The 19,848-nt window shown below is 46.4% G+C and overlaps 1 protein-coding gene across 3 annotated transcripts in view; it reads left to right on the top strand.

Moving 5' to 3' along the window:
* RIN2 (Ras and Rab interactor 2) overlaps positions 1–19,848 on the top strand; it is a 206,063-nt gene that overhangs the window by 155,063 nt on the left and 31,152 nt on the right. For all 3 annotated transcript variants that reach the window (XM_063634164.1, XM_055265696.2, XM_055265698.2), the window contains 4 exons: positions 5,219–5,411; positions 9,300–9,411; positions 13,533–13,605; positions 19,427–19,518. In XM_063634164.1, the coding sequence (XP_063490234.1) occupies positions 5,219–5,411; positions 9,300–9,411; positions 13,533–13,605; positions 19,427–19,518 (470 nt within the window). The remainder of the gene's footprint in view (positions 1–5,218; positions 5,412–9,299; positions 9,412–13,532; positions 13,606–19,426; positions 19,519–19,848) is intronic.

The following is a 19,848-nucleotide window of genomic DNA, read 5'->3' as shown; positions in this document are numbered from 1 at the left end:
TGGTGGCGAAGGTATTGTTATTTACTATTTTCAGATCAAAAGGATGAGGCTCAGAAAGGGGCCCGAGCAAGGTCTCACATGCCCAGCCAAGCTAGGAGAGGAACCTTGTGCTTCCTGCCCTGAGCTTGGCTCTGTGGCCATTCCACTATGACCATGTTTTTATTGGAATCTCCTGGATTGCATCACAGTGTTTTACTTTTATGAACCTCTGTTCACTGCCTTCCCTCCTGTTTGCACGCAGACACCTTTCGTAGAAATCGCTAGTTTCTGTTAATCTCATCAAGTTCTATCATAGGTTGAGTTCCCTGGAAGGAGAGCCTGATTTGGGGCTTCTTGTGCAAGTGATACAGGAGCAGCCTGCCAAGGAGTGAGGGATCCAGGATGGGACAGGGAGGAGGCAAGGCAAAGATGTGGGCTCTGCCTGGTCCCACAGGGAGCTCAGCAGCGTGAATAGCCCCCCCGAGTTGTTGCACCTCAAGGCTAGAAGGCCACGCTTCTCCATCTCACATATGTAGAAAGTACATATCAATATGTCATTGGCAGTGAGTCTGCTCTCAGGGAGAGGATGTAGCTTCCTGGGCATTTCCAGGAGAAGAAGGGCAGCTGTGAGCTTTCCACAGCCAACACTCGCGGCAGATGGGGCATGGGTGCCTGCCTACAGGAGGTGCTCTAGGTGGGGCACTAGTAGCATCCCCTACACGTTCAATGTTCTCGCATTAGTTCTTTCCTGAAGGTTGTTCCCGATAAAGGCCAATTTGTCCTGTAATAATATGCTGTAAACCTCAAGTGGCTGGCTGAATCAAGGAGTTAGCTTAGTCATTTGCAAAGGCAAGGGATAATTATGGTTGCTCTTTTATGAGGCCCCATGAATCTTATTCACCATCCTCCTGTCGGGGCCCTGCTTTTTAGGCTGAGGTCACTTGTCAGAACAAAGGCTTTTCAGCTCCTTGAAACCACAGAGGAGTCACAGGATGCGCCCTTCTAGGGAAGGAAGATATGTCAACATGTTTACTTTCAGCACACATGAGCATCATGATTGTCATGTTAGACACTGTCCAATTTGGTCTTGGCAAAATAGGGCCAACCTGAGATGGCAGTGAGAAAACATTTATTTAGTCGCCAAGAATCCTTTTAGTGGCATGGTACCCGTCCCCTGCCCCCAGCCCCTAGCAAAACAAAACAAAACCCCTAACTGGATCTGAGTTAATATGCATGTTTTACGCTTGAATCTCAGGCAAATGTTCCTTACAGTGTTGTCCTCAGATTGGTCACTGAGAGCTTGTTAGAAATGCAATGTCTCTGGCTCACCCCACACCTGCAGAAGCTATGAGTCTGAAACCAGGAATCTGTGGCTTAACAAACCCCAGGTGACTTTCATGCAGGCTGTCAAGTTTGACAAATACTGATCCAAAGTAGTGGTTGTAAACTTGGTTGCACGTTGGGATCCCCTGGGAAATTTTTTTTTCTTTTTTTGTTTTTGTTTTTTTTTGGAGACGGAGTCTTGCTCTGTTGCCCAGGCTGGAGTGCAGTGGAACGATCTCGGCTCACTGCAACCTCCATCTCCCAAGTTCAAGGCTGCCTCAGCCTCCTGAGTAGCTGGGACTACAGGTGTGTGCCACTATGCCCAGCTAATTTTGGTATTTTTAGCAGAGACAGGGTTTCATCATGTTGACCAGGCTGGTCTTGAACTCCTGACTTCCAGTGATCCAACCACTTCAGCCTCCCAAAGTGTGCTGGGATTACAGACGTGAGCCACTGCACCTGGCTTTTTTTTTTCTTTTCTTTCTGAGACAGGGTCTTGCTCTGTTGCCCAGCCTGGAGTGCAGTGGCACGATCTCCACTCACTGCAACATCCACCTTCCGAAGTTCAAGTGATTCCTCTGCCCTAGCCTCCTGAGTAGCTGGGACTACGGGTGCCCACCACCACTCCTAGCTACTTTTTGTATTTTAGTAGAGACAGGGATTCACCATGTTGGCCAGGCTGGTCTTGAACTCCTGGTCTCAGGTGATCTGCCTGCCTCGGCCTCCCAAAGTGCTGGGATTACAGGCTTTAGCCACCATGCCTGGCTTTTTTAGGTGATTTTTATCAGCAGCCAGGGTTGAGAATCACTTGTCTAAAGCTGGCTTTTTCCTTCTATGAAAGGAATTTTAACACCAGCTTCACTTTGAAGAGTATGCTTTTTTAACTGCAAATATTCACTTCCCAATACCTGCAGGCCCTGGAATGGCATTTGCAGAAGGAGAAACTATTCTTTTTGGCACAGTCTCCTACCTGGAAACTTGTAGCAGAAGTTGAGCAAAGCTTTCATGTATTTGAGAAGAAATAAAAAGATAAATCTTGAATGAATGAAATTCCTTAGGCCTGCAGAAAGTCACGAAGGTGATGGACAGAAGTTAGGACGGGGTCTCTGGCCAGTCCACATGCCAACACTGGGTATTATTATTGAGTCTGCACACCCAAAAATGATCGGCATAGGTTGACTTCTTCTAAATTCAGTCCCACCTCTTAGGAGTAGAGTTGTCCATGTGGAAATATCACACTTCCTCTCTTTAATTTCCTTTTTATAACTCATCATATATTCAGTTTCATTATCCATCCTTCTCAGTGCTAAATACATTATCTAGGTCACACAGTTGAGTTCCTTTGGGTTTAGAGGATTGAAGCCCATATGTACCCCAATCTAAACCTGCTTGTTTGGACATGAATGGTCAGGTCTGGTGTCCCTTGGCTGCCCCAGGATAGGGCTTGATGACCTGCTCCTTGAGAGCCAGGGTAAGTGTCAGTTCTGAGTTTGGTAAAGGGTGAGAGAACCCAGAGCGAAGCTGCCTTGGAGGGAATGACAGCCCCCTCTCTCTGACCAGGGGCTTGACCTTGAGCAAGATCCTGACCTGGGCTAAGACTCCTGGTCCTCTGTAAAACTGGGATCATGGTGCCTGTGGTCCAGGGCTGTCGAGAGGAGTAAATGAGAGAATGTAGGTAAAGGGCTTGGCACACAACAGCCGCTACATGGATACAAATTGCCCTGTGTCCCTGACCCCTGTGCCCCTCACCCCTGTGTCCCTGACCTGACTTGGTACCCACAACTTTGGATAAATACCAGAGTATGTGTAATTTCTAGTTCTGCTGTTTCAAGGCTGTTATCACTCAGGACAGCTCAGTAACTTCTTAGGCCTCAGTCTTCTCATTGGTAAAATGGGAATTAAACACTCACTGACAGAACCAATATTGGCACCAAAAGGACGTCAATATGGTTTGGTCATTAAGATATAATTCATGGCCGGGCACGGTGGCTCACGCCTGTAATCTCAGCACTTTGGGAGGCTGAGGCAGGTGGATCACGAGGTCAGGAGTTCAAGACCAGCCTGGCCAAGATGATGAAACCCCGTCTCTACTAAAAATACAAAAATTAGCCAGGCGCGGTGGCGGGTGCCTGTAATCCTAGCTAGTCGGGAGGCTGAGGCAGGAGAATCGCTGGATCCTGGGAGGCAGAGGTTGCAGTGAGCCAAGATCCTGCTACTGCACTCTAGCCTGGGCAACACAGCAAGACTAAAAAAAAAAAAAAAAGATATAATTCACATACCATAAAATTCACCCTTTTAACGTGCGTGATTCGCGGGTTTTATTACATTCACACATTGTGCAGTTATCACCACCATCTAATACCAGAACATTTCCATCACCCCGGAAAGAAACCTGGTACCTGTTTGAATCACTTCCCATTCTCTTTTCTCTCCCCCATTCTCTGGTGCCCACTGATCTACTTTGTGTCTCTGTAGATTTGCTTGTTCTGGATATTTCATGTAAATCGAGTCATTCAGTGTGTGGCCTCATGTCTGGCTTCTGTCACTGAACAAGATGCTTTCCAAGTTCATCCATGTTGCAGCATGCATCAGTGCTCCATTCCTTTTCATGGCTGAATAATATTCCATTGTAAGAATAGATTACTTTTTTTTTTTTTTTTGAGACAGGGTCTCACTCCTGTTGTCCAGGCTGGAGTGCAGTGGTTGGATCATGGCTTACTGCAGCCTTAAACTCCCAGGCTCAAGCAATCCTCCTACCTCAGCCTCCTGAGTTAGCTGGGACTACAGGTGCGCATGACCACACCTGGCTAATTTTTGTATTTTTAGTAGAAATGGAATTTCGTCATGTTCCACAGGCAGGCTTCGAACTCCTGGGTTCAAATGATCTGCCTGCCTCAACTTCCCAAAGTGCTGGGATTACAGGCGTGAGCCACCACACTTGACCACATTTTGTTCATCCACTCATCAACTGACAGACATTTGGGTTGTTTCCACTTGTTAGCTATTATGAATAATGTCGACATGATTTTACAAATAGCACAGCATCACTCCTCTGTGAAGTTTTATTATAAATAATGTCAGTAATAAAAATGCTTAGATTTGTGAGAAGAAATAAAATCCAATCATTCAGGTACGAAATAAATCTGTGTGAGTGCATTTGCCTTTAGACTGGGGCATGGTTGTGCTTATGAGAAATGCTACTGAGCATTAGGAACTCACGGTTGCCATCCATGCTATTTCGCATGTAGGGTTCTGTCCTCAAAGTTAGAAATGTTTTATATTGGCCAGGCAGGGTGGCTCATGCCTGTAATCCCAGCACTTTGAAATGCTGAGGTAGGCGGATCACCTGAGGTCAGGAGTTCAAGACCAGCCTGGCTAACATGGCGAAACCCCATCTCTATTAAAAATACAAAAATTAGCCGGGCATTGTGGTGTGCACCTATAATCCCAGCTACTCAGGAGGCTGAGGCAGGAGAATCACTTGAACCCAGGAGACGGAGGTTGCAGTGGGCCCAGATCGCGCCACTGCACTCCAGCCTGGGCAACAGAATGAGACTCCATCTCAAAAAAAAAAAAAGAAGAAGAAAAAGATAAAAAAGAACTATTTTATGTCAGAAGACAAAGCCTGAGTAAACGGCATTTAGGATGCTTAGAACTTTTGAAAATGGGGTTAGGAATAGAAGGTCAGGTCTGTCCAGTGCAAAGTATTGTTTTTAATATTAGAGATATAGGGTAAAATAAAACATTGTGTCTGCCCTCAGAAAGCTTTCAGTCTGGAAGAGAAGATCATTAAGGGGGCGATCACAAGACGGGGTATGTGCGGTGGCAAGCCTGGCCTATGAACTTGTAGGGGCGGTCTCCTTGTTAGGGAAATGGTACTGCAGCCAGCTGACCCTGCCACTTTCCTTTCTCCTAGCATGGTAAGACACAAGGATGGTGGCTATTCCGAGGAAGAGGACGTGAAGACCTGTGCCCGGGACTCAGGATATGACAGCCTCTCCAACAGGCTTAGCATCTTGGACCGGCTCCTCCACACCCACCCCATATGGCTGCAGCTGAGTCTGAGTGAGGAGGAGGCAGCAGAGGTCCTGCAGGCCCAGCCTCCGGGGGTAAGACTCAGAACCTCGGGAAGCAGGTGGAGGCAGGCAGGACTGCTGCCGGCTTAAAGAAAAACACTTGGAGTTGGTTCCAGAAAGTTCTTCCCAGCTTGTAAGGAGCGTGTTTCCTGATGTGTAACTAGTTTTCAATGCAGAAATATTCTGGAAACCCAGGAACAGAGCCCTTCACGGTGTGTCTTTCTGTCTTTATCTGCTCAGTTACCGTGGGAGGTACAAGGATCCAGCAGAGTAACTGAGCATCTGGTAGCGAGTAGGGGCCACTGGCCAGAAGCCTGGGTCTGACCTCTTGAGCCTGGACACTGAGGATGAGCCTGGGTCTGAGATCCTTGGTGGCCTCTGCTGCCTTCCTCTCCTTCTGAGCCTGGGAGCCCTGCCAGGGTCCAGCCATCCGACTTGGGACCCAGCCTTCAAAAGTTCTGTGTCCACAGACTCGCCTGCTCTGGAGTCCTGTTTTCCCTGGGCTTTCCACACAGACCAAAGTCTAATGTGGTTTCCTCAGCTACTGCCTATCCAAGACCACTGTCCGTCCCATCCAGACCACTCCACGACTTGTGGAAGGTCCTCAAAAAAGTGACTGTAGCCGGGCACGGTGGCTCAGGCCTGTAATCCTAGCACTTTGGGAGGCCAAGGCGGACAGATCACTTGAGGCCAGGATTTCTAGACCAGTCTGGGCAACACAGTGGCACTCTACCTCTACTAAAATTACAAACATTAGCCAGGTGTGGTGGCACACGCCTGTAATCCCAGCTACTCAGGAGGCTGAGGCAGAAGAATCACTTGAACACAGGAAGTGGAGGTTGCCGTGAGCGGAGATTGTGCCACTGCACTCCAGTCTGGGCAACAGTGAGAATCTGTCTCAAAAAAAAAAAAAAAAAAAAAAAAAGTGACTGGTATCTCTTGTGCTATCCAGTATGGTAGCTTCTTGCTCCATGTGGCTCTTTAAATTTACATGAATTAAAGCAAATAAAATTAGAAATTCAGCTCCTCAGTTACCGTAGCCACATTTTAAGTGCTCTCTGGCCTCGGCTGGCTACCATATTAGATGGTACAGAATTTGGAACATTTTCATTGTAGTACAAAGTTATAGTAGACAGCATTTGTGTGCAGTGTCTACTTCCAAAGGATAAATACAATAAGTCACAGACAAAATACTACTTAACACGCAACACAGGATAGAGACTAAGAACTAGATGGAGAAGCAAGGAGAAAATCCCATTAGTAGCTAGCTGAGGAATGTCCTAAGAATTGGGCGCCAAATACATTTTTGAGTTTCCTAGCGGTCAGAGTCTGTCTGTTCTCACTTTTTAAAAAACATATGAATCTTTCTTTATCCCTCATCAGGCAGAAACAGGTAGAACTAAGACCTCTGCCAGAACATGCTCAGGGGAACAAGGCACGGTGCTTTCTCATCTTTGCAGAGAACCCTTGGCCATAACACAGAGCTGCTGCCTCTAGTTTTGTTCTATGGGATCAGGATTTCCTCACCTTCTGTGATGCCTCACTTTCAGCCAGCTGAATTGTCTGCTCTTGCATTTCTGCAAAACATTCCAAAGACAGAAGTTGCTGCAGAGCTAGGCAACAGCCTGCCCAGCTCCCCCTCCCAAGGTAGGGCACGTCCACTCTTGCTGAGACCTGCATGGGAAACAGGCCAGGCATGTTCTCTCCGTCCGCCTGCCTGATCCCTGCACAGGGCCTGCCTGATGAACTTGGGCAGGTTGAGGGCAGGGCCAGGACAGGAGTAACGTGAACCAGGACAGTCAAGAATAACGAAGGGAGAGGCCAGGCATGGTGGCCCAGGCCTGTAATCCCAGCACTTTGAGAGGCCAAGGCGAGCAGATCACTTGAAGTCAGGAGTTCGAGACCAGCCTGGCCAACATGGCGAAACTCTGTCCCTACTAAAAATACACAGATTAGCCAGTCATGGTGGCGTGCACCTGTAACCCCAGCTACTCCAGAGGCTGAGGCAGGAGAATTGCTTGAACCCAGGAGGTGGAGGTTGCCGTGAGCTGAGATTGCACCGCTGCACTCCAGCCTGGATGACAGAGCGAGACTCCATCTAAAAATAAAATAAAATAATAAAATAAAATAAAATAAAGAAGAGAGAGAAAAGCAGGTGGCTAAAAGTGTGTGAAAAAGGAGGATTTGAGAGACTGGCCATGGTGGCATGAGTGAAGTGGGCTTTTGGGGTGCCCATCCTTAATTATTCTACAATCTAAGACAGGGGTCCACAAACTGTTTCTGTAAAGGGCAAAGTGAAATATTTTTGGCTTTGCAGGCTATACAGTCTCTGTCACAACTACTCAACTACACTATTGTCATGCAAAAGCAGCCATAGACAATATGTAAATGATCAAGCGTGGCTGTGTTTCAATACAACTTTACTCAGAAACAGATGGCAGGATGGATTTCGTCTGCAGGCCAGACTTTGCCAACCCCTGATATAATGTAAGGCTGCAGTCCTCCAAAAAATAAGGCCTAGAGATTGCACTCCCCAACCCCAAGGCTCAGGGAGATCTCCACTTGGAAAAGGGAGTGTTACTTCCTCTCCTAACAACCAACAGCTGCCTCTCCGCAGTGCTTTGGCCTCTTAGCCATCAGGATGCTATTTAGGAAGCATCTGCTTCAGTTTTAGGGTGTCCCAGAGGCACTGACTCCCAGAACCTGCTACTGGATGAATCCTATGGATGCATCCCCACGATGCCAGGAGAAAAGAGAACTTAAGGTCTTCCAGCTTCATTCTTCACCAGATACCCAAGTCCCATACCCATCTTCCCACCCCCTAAATAAAGTATCTTACGAGCTTTTAACTGGAGATAAAGAGAGGAGCAAAGATTAGGCGGGGAAAAAATGAAAGACTAGAAAGGTAGGGGAGAGAAGAGGTAGAGAGTAAGGTGTTTAAATGCAGATGAAAGAGAAGTAGCTAAAGAAGCATGACAGACAGAATAAGATTCTTGGAGAAGGGTCATGCTCCACAGAAGGGAACCAGGACTCAGCTGGGCTGCCACACGCCATACTCCAGGGAGAGTCACTTCATTCGTAGGCTAGGTGAATGGTGCCTGCTGGAGTTGTGCAGTGCACGGCCTGCACAACAGTACACAGCATACTTACCTCTGCAGTGATGAGGGCCAGAATGGTGTCCTGAGATCAGCACTAGGAATTGGGCTGTTTTAAAGCATGTGTCTAAAGACAATATTAGGATCTTGAGGGAACTGGTAGAATGTGAAGTGAGTCAGGAATAAATGGACAGCTTCCATGTCCACCGGGGTCAACTTCAGAGTGCATCCACCCACCACCCAAATGGAACAGCCATTTTTCAGCTCCAGTAGATTGTTGTCTGGTCTTGCTGTATCATCTCATTTTCCAAGAAGAGCTAGAAATTCAGATTTCAATTTGAAAACAAAAAACAAAGCAACTTCTGCTTTTTCACTGTTAGCCACAAACTTAAATTTCTATTGTAAATATCCTCATAAGCCAAGTTAACCAATGAAATCCCAATTCCTATGGTTTAGTCATGTTACTGCCTGTGTTTAGAATTTAGGTTTCACCAACCAAGATATATAAGACAGGGGCTGGAGAATATAACTTCAGCAGTAAAACAGTCACCGAACTGAAAATGCTTGTGCAGACTAGGGGAGTTCTTAGCCCCATGGAGAAGCTTCTGTCAGAGGGAAAGCAGGATTCTTTTGATGCCAGTAATGAACAAAGTTGTCTGCAGCCTGGGCTCTGAGCACCCCTTTCTATGGCAGGAGAGTTTCCTGCAGGGAGCCATGCAGTGTGGATATGAAGGGGTTCTATTCATTGAGTGTGAGGGAAACCAGAGGCTTGGGTTTCAACATTCTAGATATTTCCTAAAGCTTGTATTTCTTTTTCCTCCACTAGATCTTCCTGGTTCATAAATCTACCAAAATGCAGAAGAAAGTCCTCTCCCTCCGCCTGCCCTGTGAATTTGGGGCCCCACTCAAGGAATTTGCCATAAAGGAAAGCACATACAGTAAGTGGTCATTGGATGCTCAGGTCCTGACTGACATGAGGGCCGCAGGGCTCTGCAGGGAGTGGAAGTGGAAGGAGCTCTGGTTTTGAGATGGGCAGATATGGGTGTGAGTCTTGCCGCTGAATGACTAGACACGTAACCTACTCCAGGAGCCTCAGTTTTCTCATCTGTATAATACGGTGATGGTAACCTCTGAGTTGTTAATGAGTCAAGCAACCTGAATATAAAGTGTGCAGCCTACTGCATGGCATATGGTAGGGAACTAATAGAGGTTGACTTCCTCTCCCCCTACCCAGTTAAGTGGAACACGAATTCAGTTCCCAGGTTTGCCAATGACTAAATTGCAAGGAGACTGTAGCAAGAGAGCCCTTTTACGGGATCTAATCCTAAAGCATGTGTCTGCACTTCGTGAATAAATAATCCCTGAGCAGACCTGTTCCCTCCAGGCAATCAGTGCTCAGTCTTCTATGAAATGCAGCTAATCAGAGGCAGAATCCAACCTTTCGATGAACATTTTGAAGGGAGAGTGGTGTTCAGAAGTGTTGGTTTTCTTTCTGCTGTTCCATGATTGGTCATTGGAAATGTGGAGTGTCGGGAGGCCAAATTTTAAATAAAAAAGGGAACACACAGTTCTGATGTACTGCCAGCCTCCAAGAAAGAATCGGAAGATGGATCTGCCCATCAAAGGGGGAGGAGTGGGAGGAGCAGGCCAGGAGGAGAGAGCTCAGAAGCAAGACAGAGCTTGGGATTCCCACTTGCTTCCCGATTTCCCAGCACCTCACCTCCTGCATTTGGAGAAGCTGAAGGTGTAGATGAAGGTCAACTTCAGGGCCGAGATGAGATTCTACTCAGCCGGGAGGGCACAATCTTGCTGAGCCAAATGACCTTTAACTGAGTCAGGGGAGGGTGAAACCTGCCAGGCTGACTGTGAACCGCCTCCAGCTCAATTGTCAACCTGGATCTCACAAGGCCACAAGGTCATGGATGCCTGGGAAAAACTTCCCCCTGAAAGGCGCATGAGCAGGCGGAACGCAGCCAATAATGTAAATACATTAGGACGCAACCAGAAGGTACATTGCAAACCCACTCTTTGAAAGATAATGAATTCATATTGAGTTAATAATGTGTTAGGTGAATTGATAATGAATTTATATTAAGTGAATTAATTAATTCTGAATTGGCTTTTGAAAGTCTGCGAGGGGCTGTGTGCCGTGGCTCACACCTGTAATCCTAGCGCTTTGGGAGGCCAAGGCCAGAGGGTTGCTTGAGCTCAGGAGTTTGAGACCAGCCTGGGCAACATGGCAAAACTCCATCTCTACAAAAAAAAAAAAAATTAGCCAGGAATGATGGCACACGCCTGTAGTCCCAGCTACTCAGGCTGAGGTGGGATCACTTAAGCGCAGTGAGCCGTGATCGTGCCACTGCACTCCAGCCTGGGCAACAGAGCCAAACCATGTCTTAAAAATGAAAAAACAACCCAAAAATATTAAAAAAAAAAAAGTCCACGAGGCAAGAAGCCACAGATCTAACTGGTTTTTAAATTCCTCCCTAATGTCCAAAGTGGAGCACGATGGATGTGTTGGTCGGAAGCCACTTCCTCGCCTCTTCCAGAAGCATGGGCAATGTGTGTGGAAGCTTCCTGGTTGTTCGTTGAGGTCCTTGTGGCCAAAGGTTTTTGCCCCATAATTTGATGAGGCCTCAATCACTTCCCTAATCTTCTCCAGGTGGCTTCAAGTGGTTAAAAGAGCTTGTTTAAATAAAGCATAAGCCTGGTCATAACTAGTTACCACAGGCCTGGGTCCCACTGCAATGGCCCCTTCTCAGTCAGGGCCTGTTTATCTTCTCTGTGAATTGAGGTGAAGGAAGGACTTGCTATAAAAACATTCAGGGAGGCTGAGGTGGGCGGATCACTTGAGGCCAGGGGTTCGAGACCAGCCTGGGCAACATGGTGAAACTCCGTCTCTACTGAAAACACGAAAATTAGCTAGGTGTGGTGGCGCAAGCCTGTAATCCCATCTGCTCAGGAGGCTGTGGCAGGAGAATCGCTTGAACCCAGGAGGTGGAGGTTGCAGTGAGCCAAGATCGTGCCATTGCACTCCAGCCTGAGTGACAGAGTGAGACTCTATCTCAAATAAATAAATATTCAGATATTTTGTCATAACTTACGGACAGTGCAGCTTAATAATAAACAACACCTCATATTTGGAAACAATGCTTTCACATAAATTATTTAATTTTTTAAAAATTTCAGCTCCCCCGACCACCCTTCTGGGAGATAAGGAAAGTACTATTAGAGTCCCTTTTCCAGATGAGAAAACTGAGGCTTGGAGAAGCTAACCTGCTCCAAATTAGTTTCCTCCCACTTAACTCTACAAATTGTGGCACACATGTGTGTTTGTTGTTTCTGTGTGTCTGTGTGTGTCTGTGATGGTATACGTGTAGAGGTATGGATGTTTTTTGGGGGTGCTACAGAAATAATAAAATAATACAAAAAAGCAAATAAGCGGCCAGGCGCAGTGGCTCACACCTGTAATCCCAGCACTTTGGGAGGCTGAGGTGGGTGGATCGCCTGAGATCAGCAGTTCGAGACCAGCCTGACATGGAGAAACCCCGTCTCTACTAAAAGTACAAAATTAGCCAGGCCTGGTGGTACATGCCTGTAATCCCAGCTACTTGGGAGGCTTAGACAGGAGAATCGCTTGAACCCGGGAGATGGAGGTTGCAGTGAACTGAGATTGCACCATTGCACTCCAACCTGGGCAACAACAGCGAAACTCTGTCTCCAGAAAAAAAAAAAAAAAAAAAAGGCAAATAAGCAAAATAAATGAGGGTATGAGTGAGACGAAACACATTGGATTGAAGAAATATTCATAAAACTGAGGATATTTCAAATGTTTAGAGGAATATCAGTGTGAGTTGCTCAGCTGAGGTGGTGTGAGGGCCGGCTGGCACATTCATGAGTATTTGAAGTCAGACCACTTGCTGCTCCAGCATTTGGAAGACGTGCAAAATGCCACACCATCTTGACAGTATGTGTCTTCTTTTTTTTTGAGACAGAGTCTTTCTCTGTCACCCAGGCTAGAGTGCAGTGGCTCGATCTCGGCTCACTGCAACGTCCACCTCCCTGGTTCAAATGATTCTCCTCCCTCAGCCTCCCAAACAGCTGGGATTACAGGTGTGTGTCACCACATCCAGCTAACTTTTGTATTTTTAGTAGAGACGGGGTTTTGCCATGTTGGCCAGGCTGGTCTCAAACTCCTGACCTCAGGTGATCCACCCACCTTGGCCTCACAAAGTGGTGGGATTAGGGGCGTGAGCCACCACGGCCGGCCCAGAACATGTCTTCTGTGTTAGAAAATTTGAACACTGGAGCAGGGGTGGAGGGGGGAGCAACACTCCAAGTAAATGGGTCTTAGAATCTTTGTTTTAAAAAAAAGTGAGAGAGAGAAAAAAAAAAGAGAGATGTGGTCTCGCTATAATGCCCAGGCTGGTCTCAAACTCCTGGGCTCAAGAGATCCTCCCTCCTCGGCCTCCCAAAGTGCTGGGATTACATGCATGAGGCACCATGCCCGGCCAGTTTTGGAATCTTTCATGTTGAATTTAACCAAAAGCTGATTTCGGGGAACCTCGTCATATCCTCCCAGCTCTACATTCCTTCTCCCGTGCGCTTTTATCACAGGTGCTCTGTTATGGCAAAAAGGAGTGACCAGGGAAGTGTGTGTCCTAGGAGGGTCAAGGGATCGAGGGGAGTAGGGGTTTTGGTGTTCCCCAAGCCCTGTCCTGTGCTGATACAATCCAGACAGACTGGCCCCTTGTCCCCTGCCCTTTGTGTTCTGAAGTTAAAAAAAAAGACAGTTGTGCAACTCAAGTCTGTCCTGGTCTGTTTACCAAGCACTGGAGCATGTGCTCGGCATGAGTCAAGCGATGAACTTCCAGATCATCGGCTGTTTACCGGTGGCTGCTGGCTGACATGCCTCCTCTGCACAGCTGGTTCTGATAAGCCACACGGTAGTTTGTTTGAGAGTACTCAGATGGTCCCACACACGTGGTGTTTAGGGGGCTGTTCTTGTCCCAGAACGTGCTCAGGGAGAATCAGCTGGTTTCTGAAATCTCTTTTCCAGCCTTTTCCCTGGAAGGCTCAGGAATCAGTTTTGCAGATTTATTCCGGCTCATTGCTTTCTACTGCATCAGCAGGTAAGGCCTCTTCCTCTCATACGGTTTCAAGGCCCTGTTTGGTGTGTGGGATATAATTAACCTGAGGTTTCTTGAAGGATCTAGGAGGCTGGCCACCTATTTGATGTTGGCAGATTAAGACTGGTTACTTAAGTAAAATGTTCACCAAGTGAACGGGTTCACCAAGTACACATCATGCCAGGTTTAAGGTCAAAACAACTACCCCAACCCCTCCAAACATAAATTATCCTTCATATGATTATTTCTTCAAGCTGCTCCCAAGGCTCCTTTCAGCCAGACCCATCAAGCAGGAAACACACATACACATGCACATACGTGCACACATGCACACACACATGCACACACATACACACATGCACACACACACACACACAGAAAGGGACTGCGCATGCAAGCCTGTGACTTTGAAAGGTTCATGATAATGCCTCTGAAAACTCCATAAGGGATGGAGTTCATTCTACAAGTGTGGGTTCCTTAAACCAGCCCATCAGTCTTGTCCTTCAGGCCAGCTGGGTGCTCATGTCCTTTTCATAACCAAAGCAACTATTTTGTTCTATACAATGTTAAGTCCAAAATCAGTTTTTTGTTTTTTGTTTTTTTTTTGAGATGAAGTCTCACTCTGTCACCCAGGCTGGAGAGCAGTGGTACGATCTTGGCTCACTACAACCTCTGCCTCCTGAGATCAAGCAATTCTCCCGACTCAGCCTCCTGAGTAGCTGAGATTACAGGCGCCTGCCACTATGCCCGGCTAATTTTTTGTATTTTTAGTAGAGACAGGTTTTCACCATGTTGACCAGGCTGGTCTTGAACTCCTAACCTCAGATGATTCACCCGCCTCGGCCTCCCAAAGTGCTGGGATTACAGGTGTGAGCCACTGCACCCCACCCAGAATCAGAATATTAACCAGAGTCAACAGGGTGTGCATTGTGAAAGGCTTTCTTTTTTTTTTCCATTTTTTTCTTACTAGCAATAACAGTTTTTTCACATCAAGTGTTTTTTCAGTAATTAAGAATCAAAATTCTTGTTATCTGCAGGGATTGGCATTGCCTCCTCTTATGGGGCTGAGTTCAGTTTGGCCTCCTTTTCTCTGTCCATGGCAGCTGAAATGGCAGAGACAGGAAAATGTGTTACTAGGATGTTTTCAGACATCACTTCTCACAGCTAACACACATATAGGCTGGGGAGTTTATTTGAGTTTGGCTCAGTTTATTTTAATTTAAGAATTAGGTTGTTTCTCAAAGACCAAGTGCCTGTTGACTAGATTCTGCCAGAGGGCAGGAGGCACTACGTGCCTTTTTTTTTTTTTTTTTTTTTTTTTTGAGATGGAGTTTCACTTCTGTTGTCCAGGCTGGGGTGCAATGGCGTGATCTCGGCTCACTGCAACCTCCACCTCCTTGGGTTCAAGCGATTCTCCTGCCTCAGCCTCCTGAGTAGCTGGGATTACAGGCACGCACCACCATGCCCAAATAATTTTTGTATTTTTAGTAGAGACGGGGTTTTACTACGTTGGCCAGGCTGGTCTCAAACTCCTGACCTCAGGCAATCTGCCCACCTCAGCCTCCCAAAGTGCTGGGATTACAGGCGTGAGCACCGTGCCCGGCCAGGAGCCACTAAGCTCTTCACCCTCTGAAGTCTCCAGGTCAGCTGAAGCCACACAATAAATGGCCTCAGGAAGGGGAGGCACTTCCAGGGGAGGAATTCAGCGCTGCTCACCAGCGGGAAGAAAATGAGGGCTTCACTGAGAATGGGACCAGTACCTGGGAGCACCTCCCAAGAGGATGCAACCTGCCTGCCATGATTTGGGCAGATCTCTTAAGGCTGTGTGAGGAAATGAAATGTGCTGCCCAAAGAGAGGAGGCTGGTGCAGAAGCACAGCCCCCAACACACACACACACACACACACACACACACACACACACTCACTCATCCCCAGGGAACCACACCTGGTCTGGCCTAAAGCCAGCCAGGTTGGAGGAGGAAGTCTCAATGCTAACATGTTGGCCAGGGGTGAAGCCGGCTGATATTTACTTTTCACTGTTTGCTTTTTGGTAATTGTGGAGTTGTTGGGAAAAATCATTACACCTACAAAGCAATATTTGGCAATAGCATAGAAAATTTACCATCAGTGTTCATGGTAGACTGGAGTACTTGCTGTCCAGGACTGTTTGAAGATGCAAGGAGATAAAGTATATGAAAGCCTTATAAACTATAAAGCATGATACCAATATATAAGGTACTTACAGGAAAACTCCAAAATTGATGTTTTGCAGGTAGGAAGGCCAAGATTAATTTCCCCGTTTGTTCCAAAATGCAAAGATATTTGATGTTTTTGTTTCTCTTTCTATGCTACTCATCTATGTTCTTAGCAATTGGTAGTTGATTTACCCAGTCTTATGAGAATATTTGTGACATTTTTTAGTTGGTTGTTAGTATATAAATATATTCAAGTAAAGAAAGTGATTGGATTATTGGTTCTGGTGTTTCACACAGCATGCATATGCAAATATGCATTGCACAAGAGAATTCACAAATCAATAAACATAGGATTTGCCATAGTGGGAAGGCTCGCTGAAGAGTGTCGTTGAGAATACAAATAGTGACTGCACACCTTCACCCCCAATGCCTGGCAGCGCTCTGTTGACTTGGTGTTAGCAGTGTAGTAGTGAGAGTACTAGAGTCATTTGGAGTCTTGTTAAATGCAGAATCCGATTCAGTGGGTCTGGGGTAGTACCTGAGGTTTTGCATTTCCAGCAAGCTCCCAGGGGATGAGGCTAATGCTGCTTGTCCTCAGACCAGAATAGAGGAATAGAGGAAATAATAATTTTAGGGGTCTTCTATATCTGTGCTAAGCACCATACATACATATTTCTAATCCTCATGGCAACCCTATAAATTAGGATGATGAAAACACTGAGGCAGAAAAAGTGAAGCACGTGCCCACAATCGTTCAATCAGTAAGTGACAGTTATGGGAGTTGAACTCAGGCCTGCCTTAATGCCAAAGCCCATATTTTCCCACCATACTATTCAGCTGCTCAGACCTTAGGGTCCAACACATCTGGGTTTCGACCCTCACTTCACCTCCATTAGCTCTGCGAGGGTGTGCTAGAGACCTCACTTGTCTGCGTCGTCATCTGCTCCTGATCCACAGAATGGGGGCATCACGGCTTCCTCCCAGGGCTGTCCCAGGCCCCACACGAGTTACAGTGCCTGCTGTAATTTAATAGTAGTTGCCCGATGATCTTTGTCCCCTCCCCTTTAGAAATCTATGTATAGAGCAAAGTTAAACAAAATAAATCTAGACTGTACATGTTTTAACTCTTGAATGAAACATTTATATCTAAGATGATGGCTTTTGTTTGTCTGTTATGCAAGCTTTAGAATTGAGGCCCCTTTCTTTAATAGGATGCAAGTAAGAAGGTGTCCCTGTGTGTGTGTGTGTGTGTGTGTGTGCACGCATGTGCATGCGTGTGTGCATGTGTGTGTGAAGATGCTGGGATGCACCCTGGTTGGCTCAGTGGGAGAGGATGCATATACAACATCTAATTCTCTAGTAGATCAAAGCCTGAAACCATCCATTAACCAAGGACAGGTGTGGCTTCCTGTCATATATCATTAAGAAAACCCCAAACCAGTCATGTGATGTTTAAGCTCCAGGTACTGCACTGAGCGAGGTAAAAGCTTAATATAAACATAGGTTGGTTTTGTGGTATGCAGCTTTCCCCCCAAATTGTCTGAGGAAAGTAGATTTTAATTAAGTTGGTCCGGCCACACAAACATATATTTACAGTCTAGTTTGGTGTTACAAGGCTGTGGTTCCCATTAATCTTCACTTGAGATTATCATCAGGGTTGCCGCCCTGCCAGGTCAGGCAGCAGCTATTACAGACACAGCAATCCCCTGCAGTGCTGCCTGCTTCATCTCAAACAGACACAAGTGGCCAAGCAAAGGGGGTGCTCACAACATTTGAGGACAAGCGAAAGGTCTCGTGGAAGGAAGAGGTGATCTGGGCCTGACCCCCAAGAAAGAGCAGCTTCCTGGCTTTACATTAGCAGAGCAGTACAGTGTCAAAACCTTCTTGTTTTTTTCTTCTTTTCATTGACTTACTAATTTGTTATTCATTGTTAACAGCTTCCATGGCTCCAAAATTCTCCAGTCATCCAGATTTAATCTGGTTTATCCAAGAATGTTGCCTAATTTTACTGTAAACAATAGGTTGTTTGGTATCATTATTCTCGTCAGTGGCAATTCTCAGCACGTCTCATGATGATGAAATCCAGGCAGGACTCCAAGTTGTGTTCCTTACCAGCACCTTCCAGCCACAGTGGTCTCCTTGCTGTTCTTCATCCATGCCAGACCCTCCCCACCCCAGGGCCTTTGCACCTGCTTCTCACTCTGCCTGGAAGGTCCTTCCCTTCATGATTTAACCCCTGGCCACCATTAGATCTTCAGTCAAATGCTGCCTGGTCACGAAGCCTTGTCTGGCCACCTTCACACTCAAACATTCTTTATTCTCCTTTCCTGCTTCATTTTTATCCATGTCATGGATCTCCTTATCATAGATTCCGTAAATTGTGTGTTTGTTTATTGGTATCCCCTGACATGGAGCTCCATGCAGGCAGGAACTTCCGTCTGTTTTGTTCCCAGCCCCTGATGCAATGTCTGGCACATTGCAGATGATCATAAACATCTGTGGAACAAATGAATGAATAATTATTTCTTTGTAAGACTATTACCACCACTGGAAAAAGAAACAAACAAACAAACTCTCCTTTTTGATTAAGTCACCAGTTATTGAATATTCATTCATTCATTCATCCATTCAAGCACTTTCTGCCTGTCTGTGTCAGGACAGTGTTGTGCTTTGCCTTGTGGGGAATTCACCAGTGCTTAGAGCATGGTCCTAACCTTTGTGTATGAACATGAGCAAATGTTTAAGTCTGCCTTTGCCCTTTCCAAGAAAGCAAGTCATGGCCCATGGCTGTGGCAGGCCCCTGATGCTGGCTGGGCTCTCTCCTGTTGGGTCTGTTGCTCTCTCTGCCATGTGTGTTTGTCCATCTGCACGTGGCACCATGCTGCTTGGGTGCTGGGGTTATTGGCATGAGGGGCCTTAGACTTGCTTTCCAATTCAAAGCCTGGTCCAGGGTCCAGCAGCATCAGCATCCTCTAAGAGCTTGGCAGAAATGCCGAATCTCCAGTCCCTCCCAGACCTCTGGAATCAGAGTGTGCAGTATAACGAGACCCTGGGTATCTATCTGTACATTAGAGAAGCTCTGCCTTCAAACACAGGAGAAAGTTTTGTCTCCAGCACACCAAGGCCAATGTGTGGGCTCTAATGGGAAGATTTCATAAGTAAAGCTGACAGATATTCATTGAGAGCCTGCAGTGTGCAAGGCAACGGGCTAATTCATCTCGGTTTAGGATTCCACATTCCTGCGCAGGCAGTTTTTGGCCCAACATTCACATGGGCATGCAGTGAATTAGTACATAATGTTTTATATGCATGCTAGATCTACCAACAAGTCAGCGAGTCTGATGTAAACTCTACATACCTTTTAGCTACCCAGCAGGGCAATTGGGTCCCTACTTTGATACTGAAACTATGCTGGTTTTTCTCTCAGCCTGTCCTGAGTGTGATAATGCAGACAGGAATTGTAAGTGTTAAGTTTTACCACCAGGAAAGATAACTTCGTTGATATGGTATGGTGTCTACTTAGGACATTTTAAACAGTTTAAGCTAACACATCTCCATGATGAAAATAAACACAAGATAGAAACCAGACATGTAATTACAAACATTCTCTCTTTTTCTGAACAATCAGGGATGTTCTGCCATTTACCTTGAAGTTGCCTTATGCCATTGCAACAGCCAAGTCGGAGGCTCAGCTTGAAGAACTGGCCCAGATGGGACTAAGTAAGTGTGTGCCCCCTGCCTGAGTCTATCTAAAAATGAATCCATGGAGCAGAGTCAATGGTAGGCTCACTGAGGCTACATTGTTCCGTCAAGCTCTCCAGCTTCTCCATCAATGAGTTTGGGCTACCCAAAATGTTGACGTCCTCATGTAAACATCTGTAACGTGTTGATGTCTTCCCTTTCTGAGGCATCTTACTGGGGAGAGGCAGCACTTGACAGAGAAATCCAGTGTAGTGCATCTCGTGCGCATGATTTTTTTTTTTTTGAGGGGCACACGGGCATTGACGGCACTTCTGTGCTTTGAGGAATTTGACAGCACAGACATCTAGA

Source organism: Symphalangus syndactylus, chromosome 24 (genome assembly GCF_028878055.3).
Source record: "Symphalangus syndactylus isolate Jambi chromosome 24, NHGRI_mSymSyn1-v2.1_pri, whole genome shotgun sequence".
Lineage (NCBI taxonomy): Eukaryota > Metazoa > Chordata > Mammalia > Primates > Hylobatidae > Symphalangus > Symphalangus syndactylus.
The sequence above is the reverse complement of the archived record's forward strand: the minus strand, read 5'-3'. Positions and strand labels throughout refer to the sequence as shown.